The sequence below is a fragment of the Capricornis sumatraensis genome, chromosome 9 (assembly GCF_032405125.1).
Source record: "Capricornis sumatraensis isolate serow.1 chromosome 9, serow.2, whole genome shotgun sequence".
NCBI classification, from domain to species: Eukaryota; Metazoa; Chordata; class Mammalia; order Artiodactyla; family Bovidae; genus Capricornis; species Capricornis sumatraensis.
Genome location: NC_091077.1, coordinates 61,978,124 through 62,002,644, shown reverse-complemented (window position 1 = coordinate 62,002,644; position 24,521 = coordinate 61,978,124). Strand labels below are relative to the sequence as shown.

The window sequence follows — 24,521 nt, the reverse complement described above, 5'->3', positions numbered from 1 at the left end:
CCTTGTAGTATATCTCCAAAGATATAGTTGGCTAGTTTATTTGCAAGAGAAATTCCTAGCAGCATAGTTGCTTGATCAAAGGCATGTGCATTTTGAATTTTGATAGACGTTACAAATTTATGTAACAAAAATGGTTTCTAAAGTGTAAGGCTATTGAGAAGTTTATGAAGAGGATGATTTCAGTCTGCCCAACAGAATAAAGCAGTCAGCAGAGTTTTGGGTAAACAGGCAAAAACAAAATTCCATCTAGGGGGTGCACAGGGCTGACTGTATTTCGTACCCAGGCCCTGCAAGTCACAGCCATTTGCCTAACAAAATAGTGTCCTAACCTCAGAACTTTGTGCTCAGCATGATACAACGATGGAAGTTCACCCTTGTAAGATGACTGGGGCAGCTGGCATTTTCCCACCTGACCAGCTGCATGTCCCACCCCCCAGGCCTTAGCTTTCCTGTGTCCTGTCTGTAACATGAGAGGGTATATAACAGGTCTCTGGAGAACCATTCAACCCCGATGTGGTAAAGGGTGTAGGGAACATGGCACTTCTCACACTGAACTTCTCAGTGGCAGGTGTGAGGGGCAGGGGGTCCTGTCCTGTACCCTCTGGTTATCCCTCCAGTAAGCACATCCGTCGTTAATTCTCAGACCTGTCCTCATTTTGAGTCCAACTCAAAGATCAGGGGAAGGTGTCCCCGCAGCCCCTCCCTGCCCCCCCATGCCAATCCAGGCTACCTCTCCTGCACCCCAGGGCCCCCTCTGGGCCTCCTTTGACTCTCGCCTTCCCCTCTCTCCCTTCTCTCTCCTCCCTGCTCTCAGGTGGCTGCTGAGATCTTGGTGAGTGCCCTGTTCTTCATGTGGGTTTTAATGGTCTGAGTCTGGGTGGGGCTGAGTGGGCAGTCAGGCATGATTTGGGGGCCTGCCCCCCAGGTTCTCTCTCTCCCCTTCAGGACCTCCAGAGAACCCCACTGCATGAAAAATGGGCTGGGCAAGTGTTTCCCAAACTTCACCACTCAACCACTTGCCAGAATGGTGCTATATACCACCAACTGCGAATAGTGCTTTAAATGGACGCTCATTTTAACCCCAGATGAGTTGTTTACTTTCTGGATGCACCATGTGGCCTGTGGGATCCTAGTTCCCTGGCCGGGGATCAAACCCTCACCCCCTGCACTGGGAGCACAGAGTCTTGATTGCTGAACCACCAGGGAAGTCCCCAAATTGAGTTACTTTAAAGGGAATTTCATATTGATGTAAATAGAACTGACCAGAAGATCACTGTGGAAATAAATATGTGGAGTGTAAACACGTTTGCCTGTTTACCACGCTTGGGGAAACACTGGCTAGGCCATTTTCCCTTGCACACATGCACAGACACTTCCCCAGAGAGGCTTTCAGAGGGGTTTAAAGATGGAAGAAGAATCTGAGTCTCCAGGCCCAGTCCCCGCTTGCCCTTGCCCCGGGCCCAGTCCTGTGTCCCCAAGGCTAAGGTGGGAGTGCTTTGTGCTCAGCTCCTCTGGGTGAGTCCACATGGTCCCTGGGAGCTGGACAGGATGTGGAGACCGAGGAAGGGCCTCCTTGGGTGGCTGGCTTAGCCCAGCTTCTCACCACCCTCGACCCAGGCAGACATGGAAGTGGAAAACAACCAAGGCTTTCTTGTGGCTTGTGTCTCCCCTCCCCATTCCTGCCCCCACCTGGACTCTGCAGGAAATGGCAGACACATCCAGTGGAGACAAATCTTCCCTGGAGACACGATTCATGATGATCCTCTGCACGCGGAGCTATCCACACCTCCGGAGAGGTGAGACCCAACTCCCCTCCCAAGGCAGTGGGAAGATCCCCAACCCTTGACAAGAGGAGCCAGCTGCCCACCCACCCGCCCCTTACCCCAGCAAGGGAGTTTGTTGGCTAACGGGAACTCAGGAACCCCAGTCTGGCCCTGGCTGTGCTGCTAACAGCATCATTGAGCCTCGGGCCAACTCTCCTCACCTCCTTAGGGAAACACGCGTGATGCCTGGCATAAAGGATGGCAGGTGGCTTTAGCCTCCAAGGCCAACTCTAGGGGGTTGGTAGTGGCTGCCTAGAATGCCGTGTTGAGAAGGATTTGAAGGTTCTGTGTCACGGTTCTTTGGTGACATCTGCCAGGAGTAAGGCAGTGAGGGTGGTGATGACACAGAGACCACATGCATGTCTTAGAGACACACAGGCTGCCACGTGCACCACTGTATGCGGCGACTCCCACATTAGGCGGTGGTGAGGGGCCCTTACTACTGAGACAGAGACATTTTAACATGCACGTGCCTGGTACTTTGTAGTAAAATACTTACGGGGCTTTAGCACAGTGACTAAAAGAATGGACTTGGGAGCTGGACTGACTTGATTCGAATCTCCCACTTGTCAGTCGTGTGACCCTGGGCAAGTTACTGAATATCTGTGCCTTTGTTCCCTTACCTATAAATACGGGATTTTAATTCTACCTCACATGACTGTTGTGAGGATGCAAAAAATAATTACTAATGCACCAAAGCGCTTGGTACCTGATAACTTCCTTAGTGTTATCATTGTGATTACTTACATTAATCTCTATCCCAACTTGACTTGGGAGGAAAAAGGGGCCCAGAAAGGGTGAAGGGTTCACCCAAGGTCCTTCGGTGAGCTTGGGGAACAGCTGTGAATAGCATGCCTGTTCCTTCTGCTACCCCAGCCTGAGTTCCTGAAACTTGCCTGAAGCTCTGGGGCAGTGTCTGACTTGATAGAGGCTTGGCTCAGAGCTCAAGGCAGCCTTGAGGTTAGAATGTCCCTTCCACAACAGCCCTGCCTGGTAGATTTAGGTTTGGGCTGCAGCCACGCCTGCTGCTGCTGGGTGGTGGGGGAAAGGATGATGTCCCTCTAAACCCCACATCAAAGCTCACCTCCTACCTTGGGGGCTTCTCTTGGGGCCAGTCTTCCAGGAATTTGTCAAGATGACCAACTATGACGTGGAGCATACCATCAAGAAGGAGATGTCTGGGGATGTCCGAGACGTGTTTGTGGCCATTGGTAACTGGCGGGGACCAAGGGCAAGGGCTGGGGAGGGATAGGAAGCATGTCCAGAGTCCCTGGATGAGTGTGGCCTTTGCAACTTCTTAAACTACTAGTTCTGGAAAATAAGCACTACCACTTCTTGGGGTCTGTCAATGCGTGATTGGCGGGGTAACATGAGGACTTGTTCTAGGCGGCTGCTAACTCGCTTCAGTCGTGTCTGACTCTGTGCAACCCCATAGATGGCAGCCCACCAGGCTTCCCCATCCCTGGGATTCTCCAGACAAGAATATTGGAGTGGGTTGCCATTTCATTCTTCAGTGCATAAAAGTGAAAAGTGAAAGTGAAGCCGCTCAGTTGTGTCCGACTCCTAGCAACCCCATGGACTGCAGCCTACCAGGCTCCTCCATGGGATTTGCCAGGCAAAAGTACTGGAGTGAGTTGCCATTGCCTTCTCCATCTAGGCGGCAGGGTAGGGTAAGGAAAGAGCTCTCTCTAGGGACATGGCTGGGAGGGTGATGGCTGGGCTGGGTAGGGGTGCAGTGTCCTGTAGTTCTAGGGTGTGTAGACGTGCACACACCTTTTCCTTCTCCCAGCTCCTGGATCTCTTTGGTTACTCTCTTATTGCATAATATTAGCTCTTGCCTTTGAAAAGTCTTTCTCCTTTTGGATCTCAGTTCTCCATGTGTGCAAATGACTGAGTAGATATGAACAAAGGTCAGATTTGTTTTTATTAGCGTTAGTGATTAGCAGTATCTTATTTTATGACTACAATACAATGCATTGTATTGATGCACTTTTTTTTTTTTAACCTTAACCTTGAGGTATCAGTGGAAGGTTTTCACATAATTGCCATCAATTACAGGATGCCTATTGATTTTAGGGACTTCAAATGCAAGGAAAAGTTATTGTAGAACATAGGAAGCAGAGGTGTTATTGTCGTGACGTTATTATTTAATTTATAGTGGATCTTTACCAGCTGGGAGCAACACTTAGGAGACAGAGTAGCGTAGTAAATCCAGGTAGAGTCCCATCTGTGCCACATTAGCTGTGCAGTTATATCCTTTAGCAGGTCATGAACACCCTGTGCCTCAGTTGTCCTCTGTAAAGCAGGTGTGATAATAGTACCAGGTTTAAAGGAGTTAATTATATCACACTTAAAAAACAGCCTCCTGGCGCATAAACGGCGCTGGATAAATATTAGCTTCTGTTGTTATTTCCTGTCAGACCCTATGTGAAGTTAGTTGCACACAGCTTTGTTTGAATCCTCACACAGTGTTTTTATCTGCTTATTTTACAAAGTGGGATGCTGGGGTTCAGCAAGGTTACATAGCAGAAGTGGAAGTGGGACTGGAACCAGAGGCCGTCTGAGCCCAAAGCCCAGACTCGTATTAATCCCAGGGCAACTGATCTGTGGAGACTCATCTAGCCTTGCTCTCCTCATGTTGCTCCCGCTTTCCTCTTTTCCCACCTAGAACGCGTGTGTGTGCGTGTGTGTGCACAGACGCTCCGCTCCACTTCACTCCATCCCATGGCAGGCCCCGGGGTCCTCTGCGGCAGGTGGGCAGGCTTCAGGTTCCGGGGAAGGCTTTCAGGGTTGGTTATAGAGGATGGAAGTTTCTGCTCAGTCTCCTCCTTAACCACACTGAGCCCCAAGCTTGCAGTCAGGGCAGTCTCCTCGGAGGAGGTGACAGGACTGGGGATGTGGATTTGGGGAGGTAAAGTAGTGGAGGACAGACAGGAAACTTCTCCTTACCTTGGGGAAACAGAGGAGATGAGAGAGCAAAGGGAGACAGGAGCTTTGATTTTCAGGTCAAGGAGCTTGGGTTTTGTTTAGGAGGTGGTAGGTAACTACAAAAGGACCCAGGAAGGTCAGTATATAATGTGGTCTTTCCCACAGGGTCCCGAACCTGCTGCAGGGGGCTGTCTCCCGCGTGTATATGTATATGCCTATATACACGTATATGCCTGTCTCCTGCATGAGTATGCCCTTGGGATGCACGGCTCCAGCCTCTCGGCCCCTGCCCTCCTCATAGAGTTGCTTTTACATCCAGAGTCATTCTAGCGTTTTGGCTCTGGCATCTGAATCCTCCTCCTTAAGCTACCTGGGACACCCCTTCTGATCCCTGTGAGCTCTGGGGCCTTGGAATCCAGCAGCTGCTGAGGGCTAGAGACCCACCCCCCATCCCCGGCTTTGGAGGGTGGGAGGTTGTTACATCAGGCAAGCAGTATTTGGGGTGGTGCTAGGTAGGTTGATGTAAACATGTGGAGACTCTGGGGCAACACTCAGCCCCAGGGATTGGCAGTGCCCTAAATTACACTGACAGTCTTTTCTTTGGTGTAGTGTTTCTTTCAATCAGGAGTTCTCAAACATTAGGCTGTACTACAGTGAGGTATGCAACCAACCAGGTTTGTGCTAACACCAGGAATGCCCCAGGTAAAGTGGGGTGAGCTGGTCACCCACCTTCCAAGGTACAGATTCAGCACATCCCGAGGGTGGGACACGAGAATGTACATTTCTACCAGGTTCCCAGATGATGCAGACAACTTCTAGGAACTAAACTTTGAGAACCTCTGCTTAAAATATTGCTTGAATATGAATCTTTAGGGTGGAGCCTAAAACCTGAGTTTTACTCAAGTTTGTCTTTGATTCTGTTGCACTTAGAAGTCTGAGGCCCTGTACCGTGGCTTCGCGAGTGGTTTCTTCCCTTTGAGTCCTCTGCTAGCCTTGGTTAGCTACAAGCACCTCAGCAGGAAATGAGATGCAACTGAGGGAGAGCCAGGTCCATGGATGAGACAGAGGAGGAGGTGTCAGGTAGGGGGAGTGAAGGTGTCAGGCCTGGGGGTGACCCTGGTTTGGCCACAACCTTGGGCACAGGTTGCAAGGAAAGGATATGCTACTTCAGTAGCATCAGCAGCAGCCCATGGTCTGGCCACACCTCTGACCAAGTGCCCTGCATCTCTTTCCTCTTCCTACCAGTTCAAAGTGTCAAGAACAAGCCTCTCTTCTTTGCTGACAAACTTTACAAATCCATGAAGGTAAGAAAACTTACTTGTGTGTTCCTTTCCCTTTGCGCACTTCCACTTTGGTGCACAGGTGGGCACCACCAGCCCGGTCAGGAATTGGAGTTGCTTCCACCTGGTTGATGTTTCTCAGCCTTTGTCCCAGGCCTGGTTCTAGGAGAGTAGTTCTCAACCAGGGGTTACGTTGCCCCCTGGGGAACACTGGACAATGTTCGGACGCATTTGGTTGTCACAACTTGGGGAGTGTTGCTTTTTGCATCTGGTGTGTAGAGAGCAGGAATACTGCTAAACATCCTCCAATGCACACACAACCCCCACAGCAGAGAATGGTCTGGTCCCAGATGCCAAGGTTGACAAGCTTATTCTGGGAACTCGAAAAGGACAGTCTCTGCCCCCTTGGCGCTCCCATTCTAGCAAGTGAAACAATGTCTCCTGTGACAAATGATCACAAAAAGAAGCAAGTGCTCAACTCTGGGACTAGCTCTGGCTTCCTGAAAACCCAGGCCACTCTGGCCAGCCTCCCAACCCAACAGTGGAGTCCCAGCTGCTGACAGAGCCTGGACATTCTGCTTAGTGGGAGTGAGCCTGAGACCCCTCTTAGCCTGCTGTCCCCAAACATGACAGCCATGTGCAGCCCTGACTCTTCAGCTGGTGTTCTGAGCTCCTGGGGGGCAGAGGTGGGCCTTGGCTGCCCATACATTCCATGTTCTGTGTCTGCTCCTTGGATCCTGTATTAATTTCCCAGGGCTGCTGTCACAAATTGAGTGACAATAGTGTATTCTTTCACGATTCTGGAGGCCAGGAGCCCAAAATGAAGGTGTTGGCAGGATGGGTTCCTCCTGGAGGCCCTAAGGGAGAAGCTCTCCCATGCCTCTCCCCCAGCTTCCGATGGTTGCCTGGAACCCTCGTGTTTCCTGGCTTGTGGCTGCGTCCCTCCAGTCTCTGCCTTTATCTGTGTGTATGTCCACGTGTCCTTCATGTAAGGGCAACAGCCACTGGATCTTGGGCTCACCCCAATGCAGTATGTCCTCTACTAATTTCATGTGCAAAGACCCTATTTCCACAGTAGGTCACCTTGTAAAGCTCCAGGTAGACATGAATTCGGGGAGCATGCTATTCAGCTCGTATAGGCAATTGTTGCCTCTGTCTGGCCAGGCCTAGGCACAGGGGAGTTGGAGTCAGGACTGTTTATGGAAGACAGAGGCAGGATGTCCCACCCCAGGTTGCAGGGCAAGGGGAGCGGAGCAGATGGCCACCCATGAGCTCCTACCTGACCTAGCCCCTTCCTCCTCCTGCCCTGTGTCTCCCTGTCACCTGCCTCCACCAGGGTGCTGGCACGGATGAGAAGACCCTCACCAGGATCATGGTCTCCCGGAGTGAGATCGACCTGCTCAACATCCGGCGGGAGTTCATCGAGAAATACGACAAGTCTCTCCACCAAGCCATTGAGGTGAGGGGCAAGCAGAGTGAGAGGTCAGGGGGTAGGGGGGAGTGTCAGATGCTCCAACATAGACATTCTTTTTATTCCCAGAGTGTCACCTCTTAGAACAACCAAGATGTTGCTAAATGAGAGGAGATCTGCCTTACTTACTGTTCATACCAAAATAAATTCCAGGTGGATCACAGGCTTATAATTTAGGATTTCCAAATAAAACAAGAGCCCCTTTTCTTGCTTTTTAAAAGCAATTTTATTGAATCATAATTTACAGACCATAAAATTCACCTGTTTTAAGGGCATCAGTCAGTAATTTATAGTAAATGGGACAAACTGTATAGTCTCCTCCACAGCTCAGTGTTTTCATCACCCCAGTGTCGTCCCTTGTACCTGTCACCACTGCCGGCTCTAGACAACTTTCAAGGGACTTTCTGTCTCTAAAAATTTGCCTTTTCTGATTATCTCATATAAATGGAGTCAGGTATAATATGTCTACTTTTTTTGTTTATGAAGCCCATTTCTTTGACATTGAGATTGACCAAGATCTTAAAGCTTGATGCTGGACTTGGTTGACAAGACCATGGGGAAGCTCACAGGCAGTCTCTTACAGACCTGATGGAGATGTGAATTGGTAGAACATCTTTATTATTTTTTCTTCCAGTTTTATTGAGATATAATTGACATATAATACTATATAAGCTTAAGGGTACAGCATAATGATTTGACTTATAAAAATCATGAAATGCTTATCCCAATAACTTGAACATCCATCATGTCATATAGAAACAAAATTAAAGAAGTAGAAAAATGTTTTGTGTGTGTAATGAGAACTTTTAGGATTTACTCTCAACTTTTGTATATCATGATATAATTTTTATATATTATGTATTACAGCAGTGTTAATTATATGTTTTATGTTGTACATTGCATCCCTAGTACTTATAACTGGAAGTTTGTACTTCTTGACTATATCATCCAGTTCTTCCTCCCACCACCCACAAATCTGAACTGTTTCTATGAGTTGATTTGTTTTTGAGTTATAATGGATCTGTGAAAGTGAAGTTGCTCAGTCGTGTCCGACTCTTTGCGACCCCATGGACTGTAGCCTATCAGGCTCCTCCGTCCATGGGATTTTTCAGGCAAGAGTGCTGGAGTGGATTGCCATTTCCTCTCCAGGGGATCTTCCTGACCCAGGAATCGAACCCGGGTCTCCCACATTGCAGGCAGACACTTTACCATCTGAGCCACCAGGAAGATCTATAATTGATCTATAACCCTGGGCTATTTCCTATTATACAATGTAGTGATTTTTTTTCTATACATTTCAAAACGATCACCACAGTAAATCTACTTACAACGTGTCACCGTACAAAAGTATTAGTTATTGACTGTATTTACCACACTGTACATTTCATACCCATGACTCATTTTATTTGGCAACTAGAAGTTTGTATCTCCAGTCTCCCTCACCTTTTTCTTTCCTCTTCTATCCCCGTTCCTCTGGGAATTGGTATTTGCTCTCTGTATCTGTAGCTCTTTGTTTTTTGTTACATTTGTTCATTTGTTTTGTTAGATTCTGAGTATAAATGAAACTATACGGTATTTTTCTGACTTATTTCACTTAGCACAGTAATCTCTAGGGCCACCTGTGTTCTTAGAAACGCGCGATTTCATCTTTACGGCTGAGTCACATTCCATTGCCTGTGTGTGCCTGTCTTCATCTGTTCATCAGTTGATGGGCACTTGGGCTGCTTCCGCATCTTAGCTGTTGTGTATAATGCTGCTATGAACATAGGGGTGCATATATCGTTTCTAAGTAATGTTTGTTTTCTTTGGATAAAAACCCAGGAGTGAAATTGCTGAAACATATGGTAGTTCTATTTTTTATTTTTTGAGGAATCTCCATACTTTTTCCATAATGGCCTGTTTGGCTGAAAGTTTTACTTTCATTTTAGGTTTGAAGGATTCATTAACAAAAGAGACCACTCATTACATACACAATAAACAATTTTAATATTAAATAGAGGATTATTTGACTTAATTTCATGTACAGTCATTAAAAGAAAAGAAATAAAAACAATAGAGAAAGGTAACAGCATATACATCACCACACTGAACTGAAACCCACATTCAGACTTGAATAGCACTGGGAAGTTGCAAGTAAAAGCTATCTGGAGTCTCAATGGGAAAAAGGTCTCTGGCGGTGCATCCACCCCACAGGTGAGCTCTGGGTGCTCCCGATTATAATCCCAGGCTACAGACTGGTATCATCATCAGTTTGTACACAAACATGCAGCTCTGGTTTTCCTATAACTTTACTTTGTGTTTGACCTTATGAATCATGAGACTTCTTCGATACTAGGGGGCTGGCCAGGCCTCCAGGGGCTCAAGAACCTCCAAGACCCACCCCCTTTCTTACCCAAAGTGCTGCTTGTGTGGTTGCAGGCAGGCACGTAGTCTAGGCAAGGTCAGAGTCAGTCAGAGGCCTGCTTCTGAGGCCTAAATAAGGCGCCTCCATTTCCATTTCCCTAACATGCCAGACATACAACATAACCTTAATGCTGTTCACATAAATTTCTGCAAGGGCTGGTGCCCAGCAAGTGCTCAGTAATGTTTGTTCAAATAAGGAATCCCGTAACACATGTGTTAATGAGTTTGGGGGAAAAGTGTTAGCAGAGTACAAGGGAAGAGGCCAGAAGAGAGGGCTGTGATCACAACAGAGAGGGCACCTGATGGCAGACAGGATTTGGGGGCAGTGCAGAGGGCATGCTGGATGGAGGAATGGTAGGCATTTAGGTAGCAAGATGCTCAAGATGCTTCCAGAAGGAAAGGAGGGAGGTGAAGCCACAGAGCTTCATGTGGGTCAGACCACACAAGGCCTTGAGGCCAGGCTGAGAGCTTGGACATCTTCCCTGAGGACAACGGGGAGCCACAGAAGGGACATGGGAGCCTTCATGTGTCGGGGGTGACATCCAGGCTGAGAGCAGCTGGGGGGGGGGGGGCGGCCTTGAGATCATCAGTGTTGTTCCACTCACTCTGCTCTCCCTCTGACCCTGCCAGGGTGACACCTCCGGACACTTCCTGAAGGCCTTGCTGGCCGTCTGTGGAGGCGAGGACTGAGGCCACTGGTGCTCGTGGGCACCTCTGCTGAGAGATGATCAGCAGCACCGCCTGCCATGACCCAGCCTGATGCTCCAGCTGCAGAGGCTAAAGAAGGGACAGGGTGGGGGGAGGGGTCAGGGTGGGCGCCTGTCTTCGGCTGGGGTTTAGGGGAAACTCCCACTCCCGTGAGCCACTGAGGGCCCGGCACGGTCACCCCTGCCCGCGTCTGAGCGGCCGAAGAACCGGAGCCATTGATCCCGTCCACCTCCACTCCCCATCCTCCTCCTCCTCACGCCTTCCCAGCTTCCATCTCTTGTCACAGCCCCTGCCCTGGTCTGGGCTTTGTCGAAGCCAAAAACATTCTGAGCCTCTGTCTGTGAAGTGAGTGATGTGTGTGTGCTTTTACGGGGGGGGTGTGGTGCCAGTTCTGGGGAGGGGGGCGTGGAAATGTGCTGAGCCAGCTGGCAGTCCTCCCACTGTCTCACTGCCACCTCATCCCGTTCATGGTGCTAGAGCTGAACCAGGAGCACGGAGACCTGGGTTCAAGTTTGCACCTGCCACACACCTGCTCTGTGACCTTACGCCAGCCTCTTTCCCTCCCTGAGTCTCTATTTTCTTATCCACAAAATATGGGCTCGACAAAAAGATCTTGGCTTATTCTTCTAATGTTGATATTCTAGGATGTGCCTCCAAATCGTTCCCTTTCCATTTCTCTCTTTAAATAAACAGAGACATACAGACGCATAAACGCATTTCCCAGGGGGATCTGTGATTTTGATGCAGAACCTGCAGCCTGAGTTGCCGCCATCAAAGCCAAGGTGTTAAGCTACCCGGGAGTGGCTTCTGTCTTCCCCCCCTGAATGAGGGTCAGAGCTTGGGTCCAGACTGGGAAGGCTGGCCCAGCTGGCTCTAGGTTTCAGGTCCCTTCTCTCCCCTCTGCTGCCTGGATGTTTCTCTGTGAGCTCTTCATCTGTTTAACCTCTGAGCCCAGACTTCCTCTTTTGAACTCTTCAGGGGCACCAGATGTGATCGTGATCTGGGGAGGCCTGTGGAAAGCTTCCACTTTGTGAAGATCAGTGATCAACTGGTCAGCTGCACTTTCTCCATCTCCCTTACCTCAGCTCTGGTTCTGCTCTGGGACTCAGATCTCAAACTGTCCAGTACCATGGCATGTGGGTGCCTGGGGGCTGGAGGGCTCTGCTCCCTGTCCCAGCTGACCTGCCCTCTCCTGCAGTTCAGTGTGTGTTAATTCACTGATCAGGGAACGGGGTGAGGGGTGTTGGGAAACATGCTGGTCTGGTCTTTTTTTTTTTCCTAGCTGCACTGTGTGTGGCATGGGGGAATCTTAGTTCAGTGATCAGGGATTGAACCTATGCCCCCAGCAGCAAAAGCTCAGAATCTTAACCCTTGGACCACCAGGGAAGTCCCAAGTCTGGTCGTGTGTGACCTTGGACCAGCCCCTGCCCTCTCTGGGTCTCTTCATGTGTGCAGCGAGGGGTTGGACCTAACAGTTTTGAAGAGTCGTCTCCATCTGAACATAATGAGTCTGAAAGTCAGGCAGTTACCTTGTGTCTTCCCTACTTCCTTCCCTCCACCAGGCTGTGAGCCCAAACCTTGTGAGGGTCAGCTGAGACTTGTTTGGGTATTTGCCCAATTAATTGTTACCATAGATAAATTAACACGGCGATTCAGGGCTGTGGAGCCAGACCTTTGCCATGACTGAGCATGTTATCTCTGTGAGTCTCAGTTTCCTCATCTCTAAGACAGGGCCCGGTCCTACCTCCGGCACAGCCTTTGTGGAGTAAATGAGATAGTTTGTGGAAGTTCAGGGCTGCCTGGACCAGAGTGAGCGGCTGGGACCACCCATCCTGAGTCAGGCGCCGCTGTCGGAGCAGAGAGGTGGCTTTGCTTTCAAGCATTTGTCAGCAGTGGATCACAGAGGCATCTCGAGACAAATAGGACAGTGTCCTAAAAATACGCACCGAGGGACGAATAGGTTGGGGGTGGAAGGGAAAGTGATGGAATCTGAGGGAATAGATGTCAGAAGGCCTCATAGGCCAGGGGGAACACAGAAGTGGAAAAACCAGGAATTTCTAGAAGTCCTAGAAACCAGGAAGGAGAGCTCACACGGAGTGCTACCTGTGTACTGACCACTCTAAGACCTCGACAGGCGGTTTTCTCAGTTATGGGATGTTGCCTTCTGAGATTGGTCGGCAGTAGGAAGGAGACCTTCAGCTGTTTTTGTTTTATTTACTTGGCTGCAAGGGGTCTTAGTTGGCAGCTTGTGGAAGCTAGTTCCCTGACCAGGAATAGAACCCGGGCCCCCCACATTGGGATTTTGGAGTCTTAGCCACTGGACCATCAGTGAAGTCCCCTCTCACTGTTTTGAGTTTTTGAGGGGAGGTAGACAAGATTAGAAATGGGAATTGGCATCCAATTAGAAGAGCTTGTAAGTCAGGATTATATCATAACCCAGGGGTGGCCTTTGGAGGTTCTTTGGAAAACCTATAGGAGACTTCTCTGGTGGTCCAGTGCTTAAGACTCCGTGCTTCCACTGTTGGGGGCAGGGGTTCGATCCCTGCTTGGGAAACTAAGATCCCACATGCCATACAGCATGCCAAAAAAAAAATTTTTTTTTTAAAGGAGAGGTAATGAAGGAAGAGAGACCAGTTGGAAGGCTATTAAAATAGTCCCACCAAAACCCAGGTGTCTGCAGAAGAAACCATGCTTTTTCCTTGGAGCTGTGACAGAGGAAGGAGTCATCACTGTTCTGAATCCAAGACACCTCGTTCATCCAACCATCCACTCATGCAGCTTGTGCTTACGAATGCCTCCTAGGTGTCATGCCACTTGCAAGATGCTAAAGATATTTTAAAAAGTTAGACCTTTGTGGTCCTCATCCTTAAGAGATTCTGTTTGAGTGTCCCTCCCACCCACGTCTCTCCAAAACATAATATCATACGACACTGGAGCTTGTTTCTGTGGCCAAAGTTCAATAGAGAGAAGTGGTGGGGTCTAAATTAAAAACGAAAGGAAAGAGAAAGCGGAACCCAGACCGCTGCTGTCTCAAAGTGGGAGCACGGGAGGATGGTCGTGACATCCTAAGTGTGGGAGGGGCCCTCAGAAACTCTCACCTCCCTCTCAGCCAGACAGACAACTGACACTTCACAGGCCCAGGGTCACAGAGCCTTTCAGTGGCAGACAACCGGAACTGCGTGGTCCTGACCTCAGTCCAGCACTTAGCACCCCCCCAGCTCCTTCCACTTCCTTCAGTCTTCCCTAGAGGGCTTCAGTCCAAAGTCAGCCTCCCTCCAGCTCCGAACTGGTCCCCTCCAGCCCTGAGCCCTGCCTTTTCCCTCAAGAAAAACACTTCCCAGCAGCTCTGGTCTGGGGTGCACTCGGGCCTTTACGGCCACGGGGAAGCGTGTGAAGGAAGTGGCTGGTTGGCAGGAGATTGCCCTTTCGACCTGAGCCGAGAGTGACGACTTGGGGATTGCCACTGTCCTATTTCCTGCTGTTGGAGAGCACTGTGGGAAGTGTGGGCTATTTACAAGACCCCGATATTTGCTATGGCTGGCTTTGCTGAGAGCCAAGTCACCACCAGAGTGATTCCACTGGAGAAGCCCCTCCTCAGTCGTCCTCTGCTGTTAGGCAAAGGAGATGGCTAACTAGGCTACTAACCGGAGTCCAAGTGCTGACGCAAATTACCTGAAGACAGAGGCAACACGTCATGGATGGACTGAACTGGAAATGGTCTGCAAGATCATCCAAACCGGCCCTTCTACTTCCCAAGTTGGGAAATGGAGGCCCCAGAGTTGAACTGCAGCCCTGGGGTGACCCCTGTGACCAGTGCCCCGTTGTCCTGATTCCAGCTCTTCTCTCTGCTGACACACTCGCCTTCCTGCTGACAGCAGAGCTGAGAACAAGATGGGGAAGTGTTGAGTTGACTGGCCCACAGTTCAGAACCCAGAGCAGTAAATCACCACTCTAACGGACCTTTCAGCACCCTTCAGACCTCAGGTTTCCCAGGTCAGACTTCCCCCACTTCACAGCAGCACTTAGACGAGTGGGAAATGCTGGTTCTGCACCGAGTCCACCACTCAGTAGTCAGATCTATAGAGGGAGGCGGGCAGTTCAGCCTGGATTCGAATGCCAACCAACCACTGGGAAGTAGATAGGTCATTTGGCCTCTGTGCCTTGACGTCCTCATCTGTAAAATGGGAATGACCAAGATTTCTATCTCACAGGGTTGTTGTGAAGATGAAATAAGGCAATGCACGTCTGAGCACACTATCTGGGATACAGCAAGGGCTCAATAAATATCAGCTCTTTGTTATTAATCAATAGGCTGGATTCCATTTCAGAGCAGAGAAAGAGAAGGAGTCTCTTTCAAGAGCTTCTGATGATTTACTGAGTCCCTGCAACTCTGCTCCTTACTCTCAGAGAAAGCTAAGTGGGAAAATGTTATAAGAAGAATTCAACCAGGCACACAGCAGCAAGGGATACCAAGAGGCCACAGATGAACCACAGACAGGCCAGAAAAAGACTCCCTGGAAAGCGGATATGTGAGAAGCACCTCAAAAGATGGGTAGAGAGGGAATTCCCTGGCCATTCAGTGATTCAGATGCTGAGCTTTCACTGCAAGGGGTGAAGCTTTGATCCCTGGTCGGGGAACTAACATCCCGAAAGCCAAGTAGCATGGCTTGGGGTAGATGGGGAGGGGGAGAGATGGGTAGAAAAGAGATTGAAGGAGGGAGAGAGTCCTTTGAGGTAAGATACAGAGGTGGGGAGTGGAGGCAGTGAGGTGTGCTCCTGAGGGCCCTGCCCCACGCCCAGCATGAGGACACCACTCAGGACAGTCATGGAGATTCCAGGTTGGAGTCTGGCCTTTACCCTCTGGGCCCTGGCCAGCCCTTGAAGGCGCTGGGGATGGGAGTAGTAAGATCGGAGACATCCTTAGAAAACTGTTTCTGGGGATCAGCGTGGAGGAGGAGAGCAGCCCGGCAGCTGGGAGACCATTGAACAGGCTCGCAATTATTCCCCAGATGTGGAGGGATGAGGATGCGAGCCAGGGCTGGGGAAGCAGAGATGGAGAAAAGAGAAGAAGGATGCATGGGGGAGCAAGAAACCAAGGAGACTGCCCTAACAGCTATGGGGAGCAAGAGAGGGAGGCCAAGGTGAAGCCAGGCATCACCTGGGAGTCAGAGGCAGCAGGAAGTGTTTTAAAGCCAAGGACCCTGGTGTAGCCATCCCTTCACCCTCTGCTCAACGAGGTGAGGCCCAAGGAGGCCCTCGACCAGAGCCTTCCGGGAATGGGCCCATCCTTCCATCTGTGGGATAACCCTACTCCTTCCTCCAGCTACCACCTGCCCTCAACGTTGCCAGCTGTAACCAGAACCCCTGAGGGGCTGCTCCACTGAGATCGCCATGGACCTTGACCTGGAGACAGCCATGGGCGGGGAGGGGAGGGCCTGATAGGAGAGCAAGGAGGGTGGGGGCTGACACAGAAATCTCAAGCCTGTGCAGGGCCAGCCATCTCCATTTCCACTTGCCCTTACATCTGGCATCTACTCAAAGCTCATAAGTACTACTATCCACCCCCCACACAATTCCAAACCACGGCCACGCACGGCCACATGATGTACACACTCTGTATACCCAGACCCACCTTTCCCACCAGGGCTGCCAAAACTGGCCTGCTTTCCCCACCAGAATGATCTTGTTATTGCGAACCAGGGAAACAGGAAAAAAGGTACACAGTCTCTATCCTCACGAAGAAGGCGATGGCACCCCACTCCAGTACTCTTGCCTGGAAAATCCCATAGACGGAGGAGCCTGGTAGGCTGCAGTCCATGAGGTAGCAAAGAGTCGGACACGACTGAGCGATTTCACTTTCATTTTTCACTTTCATGCATTGGAGAAGGAAATGGTAACCCACTCCAGTGTTCTTGCCTGGAGAATCCCAGGGATGGGGGAGCCTTGGTGGACTGCCGTCTATGGGGTCGCACAGAGTCAGACACGACTGAAGCAACTTAGCAGCAGCATACCCAGACTCAGAAATACATATTCTTGACCACAGAGAGAAAAACGATTAGGTCTCAAATACACAGAGGGTCACAAACAGAAAGACAGACGTCGCTGCCCATAGATGCACTGGTGGCCGCACGGGAAGGGCCTCACGCACATAGGCACACTTGCTTTTCACACACACTTGCTAGGGCACAGGTGAGTTCACACTTTTCTTGGCACCCAGCCTGTGTGTAGAGCACACAACTCCAGGAACCTGTGAGCTGCTTGTTCCTGTGTATGTTCTTTGTTCTGTTCCTCCATAGGAGGAGAAACAGCCAGGCTGTCTGGGGGACAGACTTTGGGCCTAATCACGCCCTGCCTTGAGCTCTGGGGAGCCAAGATGAGCTCCCTGAAGGAGGGGGATCAGCCTTGCAATGGATGAGAATCCCCAGGGAAGGTTTCCTGGAGGAAGTGAGGCTCAAGGTGAGTGCAATATAAAGCTGCAGGTGGAAGAGAGAGAGATTTTCCTTTAAAAGTCTCCATCCTGTTCTTCACTTTTCTTAGCCTGCTCTAGAAGAAGCTGGTGGTGAAAGGGTTAACAGCACCACGTGCCCCTCGCCCCCTTCCCCAACCTCCTTCTCTTGGGCCTGGGAAAACCTGAGCACTGGGATTTGCCCTGATGCCTTTTCACTGTTCCCAGGATAAAACTCCCCAGGTGAGTGAGATGGAAACCTAAAATGAAACTTTGCCAGACTTCCCGGCCTGGGGCCCCATTACCATCACCCTTGTCAGCAGCTGCAGTACCAGATCCACTATGATCGTGCCCTCTGCCTGAAGCCTGCTCTCCTGGGGTTGGAAAGTGCGCTTGTGACTTCCCCTACTGGGTCTCAGGCTCCTGACCTCAGGAGGATGTTTCAGGAACTAAATGAGATTAAGCACACGCAGATCCTAGCACAATGCCTAGGTACCCAGGATGGTCAGGCCCTATTACCTGCCTTCCCAATTCCCTGCCTCTCCCAGGGTCCCTTCTCTCTCCCTGGCCTTCTCCCATCCTGGGGTCCAGGTTAATGGGAGTACAATATTTGCATAGACATGAGACCTCACACCGGGGAAATTCCCCGGTGACCAGGCTTCCTTTCTGAGGTCAGGCTGCATCATCATACCCCGCTCCTTCCTCTCCGGCTCCCCCCAGCCTCCTGCTGGCTTTGGTCTCTTCTATCTGGGTGCTATAGATCCAGACTCACAGATTTAGTCCCATCCTTTCATCCTGGGTGGTGTCCAAGAGGGTGTGAAGGCAGAGGGTGGGCTGGGAATCTGGGATGAAAACAAGTTACAAGGGATACAGGAAAAGGCAAAAGGCAAGAGGTGTTCTGGAAATCTGGACTGTAACGCTAACGTGACTTTGGGCATAAGCCTTCCCCTACCTGGGCCTTAGTTTCTCCTTCTCTCCGGCCAGGGGGTTGGTCTGAACAATCTCAAAGCTTCGTTTCAGAGCTGATAGGCTAAGAAGCCGCTTCCTTTAGCAGCACAGTCTTGCAACATTTGTACTTGGATCTTCCTCCTTTGACTTGAATCTTGCAACATTCTGCCCTGTATCTGTTTCCTTGGGAAACACAATTTTGCAAAACACACCCCTAAATTCCATTTTTCAGATGTTTACAGAATTCTATGCACCTCCTTCCCCCATCTTGGCTTGAGTTTTAATGTTCCCTTTCACATTCACCATGTGTGATGTCCTATGACCCACAAAAGTGGAATAGAGCTTCCCGATCCGTCCTCCTTGTGGTCTCTGCTCCTGGCACTGAAAAGACGCCTTCCCTGATACATGAAAGGGGAACAGTGAGGTCCTGCGACCACCTGCATCAGAACCAACCTTTAGAAAAGAACTTTGAGGGACTTCCCTGGGGGTCCAGTGGCTAAGACTCCATGCTCTCAGTGCAGGGGACCTGGGTTTGATCCCTGGTCAAGAGAACTAGATCTCACATGCTGCAACAAAGGTGGAAGATCCTGCCTGCTGCAACTAAGACCTGGTACAGCCAAATAAATGAATGTTTAAAAAAACACAGGCACAGCCAAGTAAATGAATATTAAAAAAAAAAAAAAGACCCTTGAAAGCAGTGGGCAAACTTGTAACTTTGATTAACCTGGGGAGCTATTAAAATACCAATTCCAGGCCATACTCCACCCCTTGAGATTCTATTATTATTACTATAAAGTGGGGCCTGGATATCTGTATTTCCACAAAACTCCTAAGATGATTCTGATGTACTGCCTGGATTGAGAGGCACTGATCTGAGGCACCCATCCAAGACCAAATGAGTCAAATAATTCTGACGGACTCTCAAGTTGACGAACGCTTGACCTATGATATTCTTTATGAAATCCTCCTAATGGACACCCCTTCTATACACCTAGCTCTTCCCAGGGTTACAGGTGAACAAGGAGAATTGATTCCTTTTCACAAATGAGGAAGGTGAGAGACAGAGAGAGGAAATGTCTGCTGAGGTCACACAGTGAGTCAGCAACAGCAACGGGCCTGGCACCTAGTGCATGCCTCGAAGCCCTGCCATCCTAGGCCCATGCCAGCACCCCTGGACTCAAAGCACTCTTGCCGAAGTCATGGATTTGACATCTGGGTGACCCAGAGAAGTGCTCGCACACTTGGCACCTCCCACTAGTTTGTGACAGTGAGTTCTTGGCTGCCTGTGTTCGAGCAGGCAATTCTCATTTCAGAGTTGGAAGATCCAGTTTAGGGAACTTGGGCTTTTCAAACTCCACTAAGTTCCAAGATCACCCCTGAAAGTTTATTTAAAGTGCCATCTCTAGGGCCCTAGCCCCCAGAGAGGCTGATATCTGAGGTCCATGGTGGGATCCAGAAATCTGCCCCAAGTCCTGGGCTAGGTTCCAATGGCACTGGGGTAACTTTCAACAGAATTGGTGAATCAGGAATCCCAGAGTCAAATCCATTCATTCGCTAAATAAATACTGATTGACGAGTACGAGGCTGACTCAGTGCTATTCCCACATTAGCAACAAGACCACAGATGTCAGGGTGGGAGAGGAAACTAAGGAGGGAGGCACAGGATAATTAAGTAGCAAAGTGATTCGTCCTATTCTGTGAGAGCTTCTCCCTGTATATCCACATTTCACTCATCTTTTGAAGTTCAGCAAAGGTCTCATCTCCCTCAGGTGAACTCTGAAGACATTCATTACTTGGGTTTGAACTCCAGCTATGCCAAATAGTAGCTGTTGGCTTAGACCACTGTAAGGCTTGGTTTCCTCGTTTGTAAAACAGCACTACCAATCTCACAGGGTTCTGATGAGGAATGCATTTAAGAATGCTTAGTACCATGCCTCAGAGAAGGCAATGGCACCCCACTCCAGTACTCTTGCCTGGAAAATCCCACGGATGGAGAAGCCTGTGGGCCGCAGTCCATGGGGTCGCTAGGAGTCGGACACGACTGAGCGACTTCACTTTCACTTTTTACTTTCATGCATTGGAGAAGGAAATGGCAACCCACTCCAGTGTTTTTGCCTGGAGAATGCCAGGGACGGGGGAGCCTGGTGGGCTGCCATCTATGGGGTCGCACAGAGTCGGACACGACTGAAGCGACTTAGCAGCAGCAGCAGCAGCAGTACCATGCCTGTACACATTAATTTGAAGTATTAGCAATTAGTGTTATTATTTCCTGACCATCTTGGCCTGCTCTGATTTCTTCTTCCTCTGAACTTTTAGCTTTCCTTACAGGATCAGAATGGAAGATCCCTTAGTGATCATCTATCTGATTCCTTCCTGTTATGAAAGGGGAAGCTGAGGACCAGAGAGGTGATGGAATTTGCCCAAGGCCACACAGCAGAGCCAGGACTCAAACTCAAGTCTTCTGATGCCCAGTCCCAGGGGCTCTTATTTCTTAATGTCTATCCCTTGACCCAAACGGAGAAGGCAATTTCAGGATATCTACGGCTGGAAGAAGGAAGATGGGGAAGAGAAGGTGAGAGGAGTTGATTGCTTTCAGCATTTCGGCAGGGAAAGCCAAGAGCTAATCTTCCCACAGGCTGTGTGAACCAAGTGTTCAAATTGGAGATTCCAGCTCAGGTGGGTCTAGGTCCTTGAGCCTTGTTAGCTTTTTAAGTTCCCTCCAACCAGTCCTGGGTGGGCGAATTCATAGAGGATCTATGATTTTTGTGGCCTCGGGAGAGGACATCCCATGTAGCGGGGAAGTATCAGAATCCAGGAATCAGGGCTGGATTACACAATCTCCTGATGAGGAATCTGAAACTCTGTTTCCTTGATGAAGGGACATTCTTTAAGTTCCCAGAAGGCTCTGGATGACTCAGGGGGCTTATGCAGGGCCGCTAGCAGGCTTCATAAAGGGCCAGGAGGGAGATCTCTCTCCCTGATGCTGAGTCCTGCCACCATCCCAAACGCCTGTTTCCTGAGCTGTTGGGGCCGTAAGGGAGGCCTTGCCACCTGGTATCAGAGGGAAAAGATGGAGCATCTGACAGCGAGGGCGTGAGAAGGTATATTTTTATTCCTCAAAGAGAAAAGAGTTCATGTTCAAAAAAGCGTATTGTCCTTTGCGCCTGGCCTAGCTCAAGGACTGATGTCATTCATTCTGTAGAACTTTCTGTGAGCTTTGTCAGTGTAGCTGCTTGCCACCTGTGGCTATTGAAATATTTAAAACGTGGCCTGTGCAAGCGGGAGCCTGAGTGTGGTGTGGGAAAGAGCCCTGGACTAGGAGTCAGGAAGTCCCTCGATTTACTCACATGGAAAATCACTTCCCTCTGTCTGTTCTTTCCTTCCACGTCTGTAAAGTGAGGCTGTTGGGCCAAGAGTTCTCTCTGGCATTCCCTGGGCAGCCCCAATCTGAAGGGCACAGCAGCAGTTGAGGATCAGAGTCAGTGGACTCTCCACTCCATCACACCCCGTCCCCCCATCTCCCAGGGCCCTGCCCAGGGCTGGCATAGCCCCCTGACATCCAGCCCTGTGTGTTTCTCCAGACCCACCTTTGTGACATCCCCCTTGCATGCTTCAGAATCTGTGGTTTCAACAATGGTTCACTCCACTGAGAGTGAACAGTTTTCAGCTCCCTGAATGTACTCTTTCTTCTCTTTGCATATTCTGTTCCCTTTGCTGAGAACACCCTTCCTTATACTCTTGCTTGGCTACTTTTAGGTCTCAGCCAAGGTGTCCCTTCCTTTGAGAAGACCTCCCAGATGCCAAATCCTGACCAGATGCTCCCTTGTCCAGGCTCCTATAGCTCCCTGTATTTCTCCTGTCAACACACATCTCTACCATACTTGACTGTAATTACCTATTAATTTGCCTACAGCCCCCAGAGCAATGCTATCCAGTAGCCATTTGTATGATGATGGAAATGTTCTATACGTGTGCAGTCTAAGGTGGGAGCCACATATGGCTACTGATGGCTGGTGCTACATTGCAGGAACTGAATTATTAATTTTATTAATTTCAACTCATTTATATGTAAACAGCCATGCATGGTTAATGGCAATTGTACTGGACAGGGCAGCCAGCCCAGAGTCTGTGAGCTCTGAGTGGGCAGGAAGTGGGTCTGACTTGTCCATTCCTATGTCTTCAGTGGTCCAGAATGTTGTGTAAGAATGAAGAAACTCCAGAAATGGGAGAAAGGTCAGTTCATCCAGACAGTCCCCAAATATCCCCCCCACTCAGGCGTCTTTTCAGTAGATAATGAGCTGAGACGTTCTGTTTGTAAAGGTCAGTTCAGTTCAGTCACTCAGTCATGTCCAGTTCTTTGAGACCCCATGGACTGCAGCACACCAGGCTTCCCTGTCCATCACCAACTCCTGGAGCTTACTCAAAATCATGTCCATCGAGTCAGTGATGCCATCCAGCCATCTCATCCTCTGTCATCCCCTTTTCCTCCCGCTTTCAATCTTTCCCAGCATCAGGGTCTTTTCCAATAAGTCAGTTTTTCACATCAGGTGGCCAAAGTATTGGAGTTTCAGCTTCAGCATCAGTCCTTCCAATGAATATTCAGGACTGATTTCCTTTAGGATGGACTGGTTGGATCTCCTTGCAGTCCAAGGGACTCTCAAAAGTCTTCTCCAAAACCACAGTTCAAAAGCATCAGTTCTTCGGTGCTCAGCTTTCTTTATAGTCCAACTCTCATATCCATACATGACTACTGGAAAAACCAGAGCTTTGACTAGACAGACCTTTGTTGGCAAAGTAATGTCTCTGCTTTTTAATATGCTGTCTAAGTTGGTCATAGCTTTTCTTTCAAGGAGCAGGCATCATTTAATTTCCTGGCTGCAGTCACCATCTGCAGGGATTTTGGAGCCCCCCAAAATAAAGTCTGTCACTGTTTCCATTGTTTCCCCATCTATTTGCCATGAAGTGATGGGACCGGATGCCATGATCTTAGTTTTCTGCATGTTGAGTTTTAAGCCAACTTTTTCGCTCTTCTCTTTCACTTTCATCAAGAGACTCTTTAGCTCTTCTTCACTTTCTGCCATAAGGGTGGTGTTTGTAAAGTAGTCAACAGTTTACAAAGAATGTCTGTAAACCCTCATTTTAATTACCATTCCAGGAGGCTGGCAAAGCGGGACTCATTATCCTATTTTATAGCAGGGGATCACTGAGGCTCAGGATGGGAAAGTGAGTCTCATGACTGAGTGCAGAGCTGGGCTGCTCATCGGTGGGTAGATCTCTAAGGCCCGACTTAGCATCCTGGTGAGATCCAGCCGAGAGGGAAGGAAGGGGCTTTTTCCCTTCCCTGTGGAGAAGCCGCAGAAACTAAGTGGAAACAGATGGGATGATGGGAGGTGGGAGGTGGGCGGTTGGTAGGAGGATGTGGGCCGGGTGTCTGGTGATTTCCTCAGGACCCTGGGCACTGGAATCCCCCATTTTAGGCAAAGGAAGAGACTGAGATCCTTGGGAGAACCCAGAGGTGGGGCGGGGTGGGCCAGCCCGGTGGCCTCTGCCCCCGTGCCTATTCCTGGCCCAGCCACAGAATCATCAGGCTTTCGGCGGTCCCCCGGAGCCCCCTCCCCGCCCTGGAATTCACAGCAAGTGACAGCCAGTCTGGGAAGTGACAGGTGGGGAACTGACAAAGGAGGGCCCTGTGCTCTGCCAGGGGGCGGGATGGGGCCTCAGCTGAGTTTGTGGGGCTGCCTGCGCCTCCATCTCGGGGAATTCCCCTCCTGCCTAAAAGTCAGCCCTGCCCCGCTCTCCTTCCTGCAGAAGCACAGTGAGCCGAGGCGCCTTCTCAGGCGGCAGCCCCTGCTGCATAGACCCCGTCATCTTCTCCTGCCCTTCCCCAGGTGAGTGACCTGCCCAGGGTGGTAAGCCAGGACGGGCCAAGGTTCACTGCACAAGCCTGTGGGGCCACCAGACCCTCTGGCTCTGGGCCACAAGCCACCTGGCGCCCCGTTTTTCTGCCGGCTAGTGTCTGTGGCTGCCCTGACCCAGCTCCCTCGCTCACTCCCTGGGGCCTGGGCTCTGCACCGCTACCTCCTGGCCTGCCCTCATTCTCTTCTTGCCTCTCTCCCTCCATTTCTTATTTCCTCTTCCTGCCCTCCTCTCCTTGCCTTCTCAGCCAGTCATTTTCTCTCTAGTTGCCAGCAGTTTTTCCAAAGGGAAGGAAAAGAAAGATCTACTTTTGTCTTATCCTTTTCCCAAGAGAAGGGAGCAGGTTCATAAGTATAAAGGCAGGTGTGTGTGTGTGTGTGTGTGTGTGCATGAGCAGGGTGAGATATGTGTCTATGTTCGTGAGCTTGTGTCAGATCTCCCAAGATGCTTATGTGGAAGACCGTGTGAGGCAGCGCGTGTGAGTATGTTTACGTATTTGTGTGAGTGTGTCTGTGAGTGTCTGGGTCATTATATGATTGTATGTCAGTACGTTTTTGAGGGTATGTGGGCGTGTGTGGGGCACTTCAGTGATCTAAAGC

The 24,521-nt window shown here is 49.9% G+C and overlaps 1 protein-coding gene across 2 annotated transcripts in view; it reads left to right on the top strand.

Annotated features, from left to right (window-relative positions):
• The window catches only part of ANXA6 (annexin A6), a 49,117-nt gene extending 37,825 nt beyond the window's left edge, over positions 1-11,292 (top strand). The window contains exons 21-26 of one of the 2 annotated variants that reach the window (XM_068980922.1): positions 815-832; positions 1,703-1,796; positions 2,939-3,034; positions 5,997-6,055; positions 7,368-7,490; positions 10,536-11,291. In XM_068980922.1, coding sequence (XP_068837023.1) covers positions 815-832; positions 1,703-1,796; positions 2,939-3,034; positions 5,997-6,055; positions 7,368-7,490; positions 10,536-10,595 — 450 coding nt within the window. In that variant the 3' untranslated portion in view covers positions 10,596-11,291. Of the gene's footprint in view, positions 1-814; positions 833-1,702; positions 1,797-2,938; positions 3,035-5,996; positions 6,056-7,367; positions 7,491-10,535 lie in introns of both variants that reach the window. The other variant, XM_068980923.1, reaches the window with a different exon arrangement.
• Positions 11,293-24,521: the final 13,229 nt, after the last annotated feature.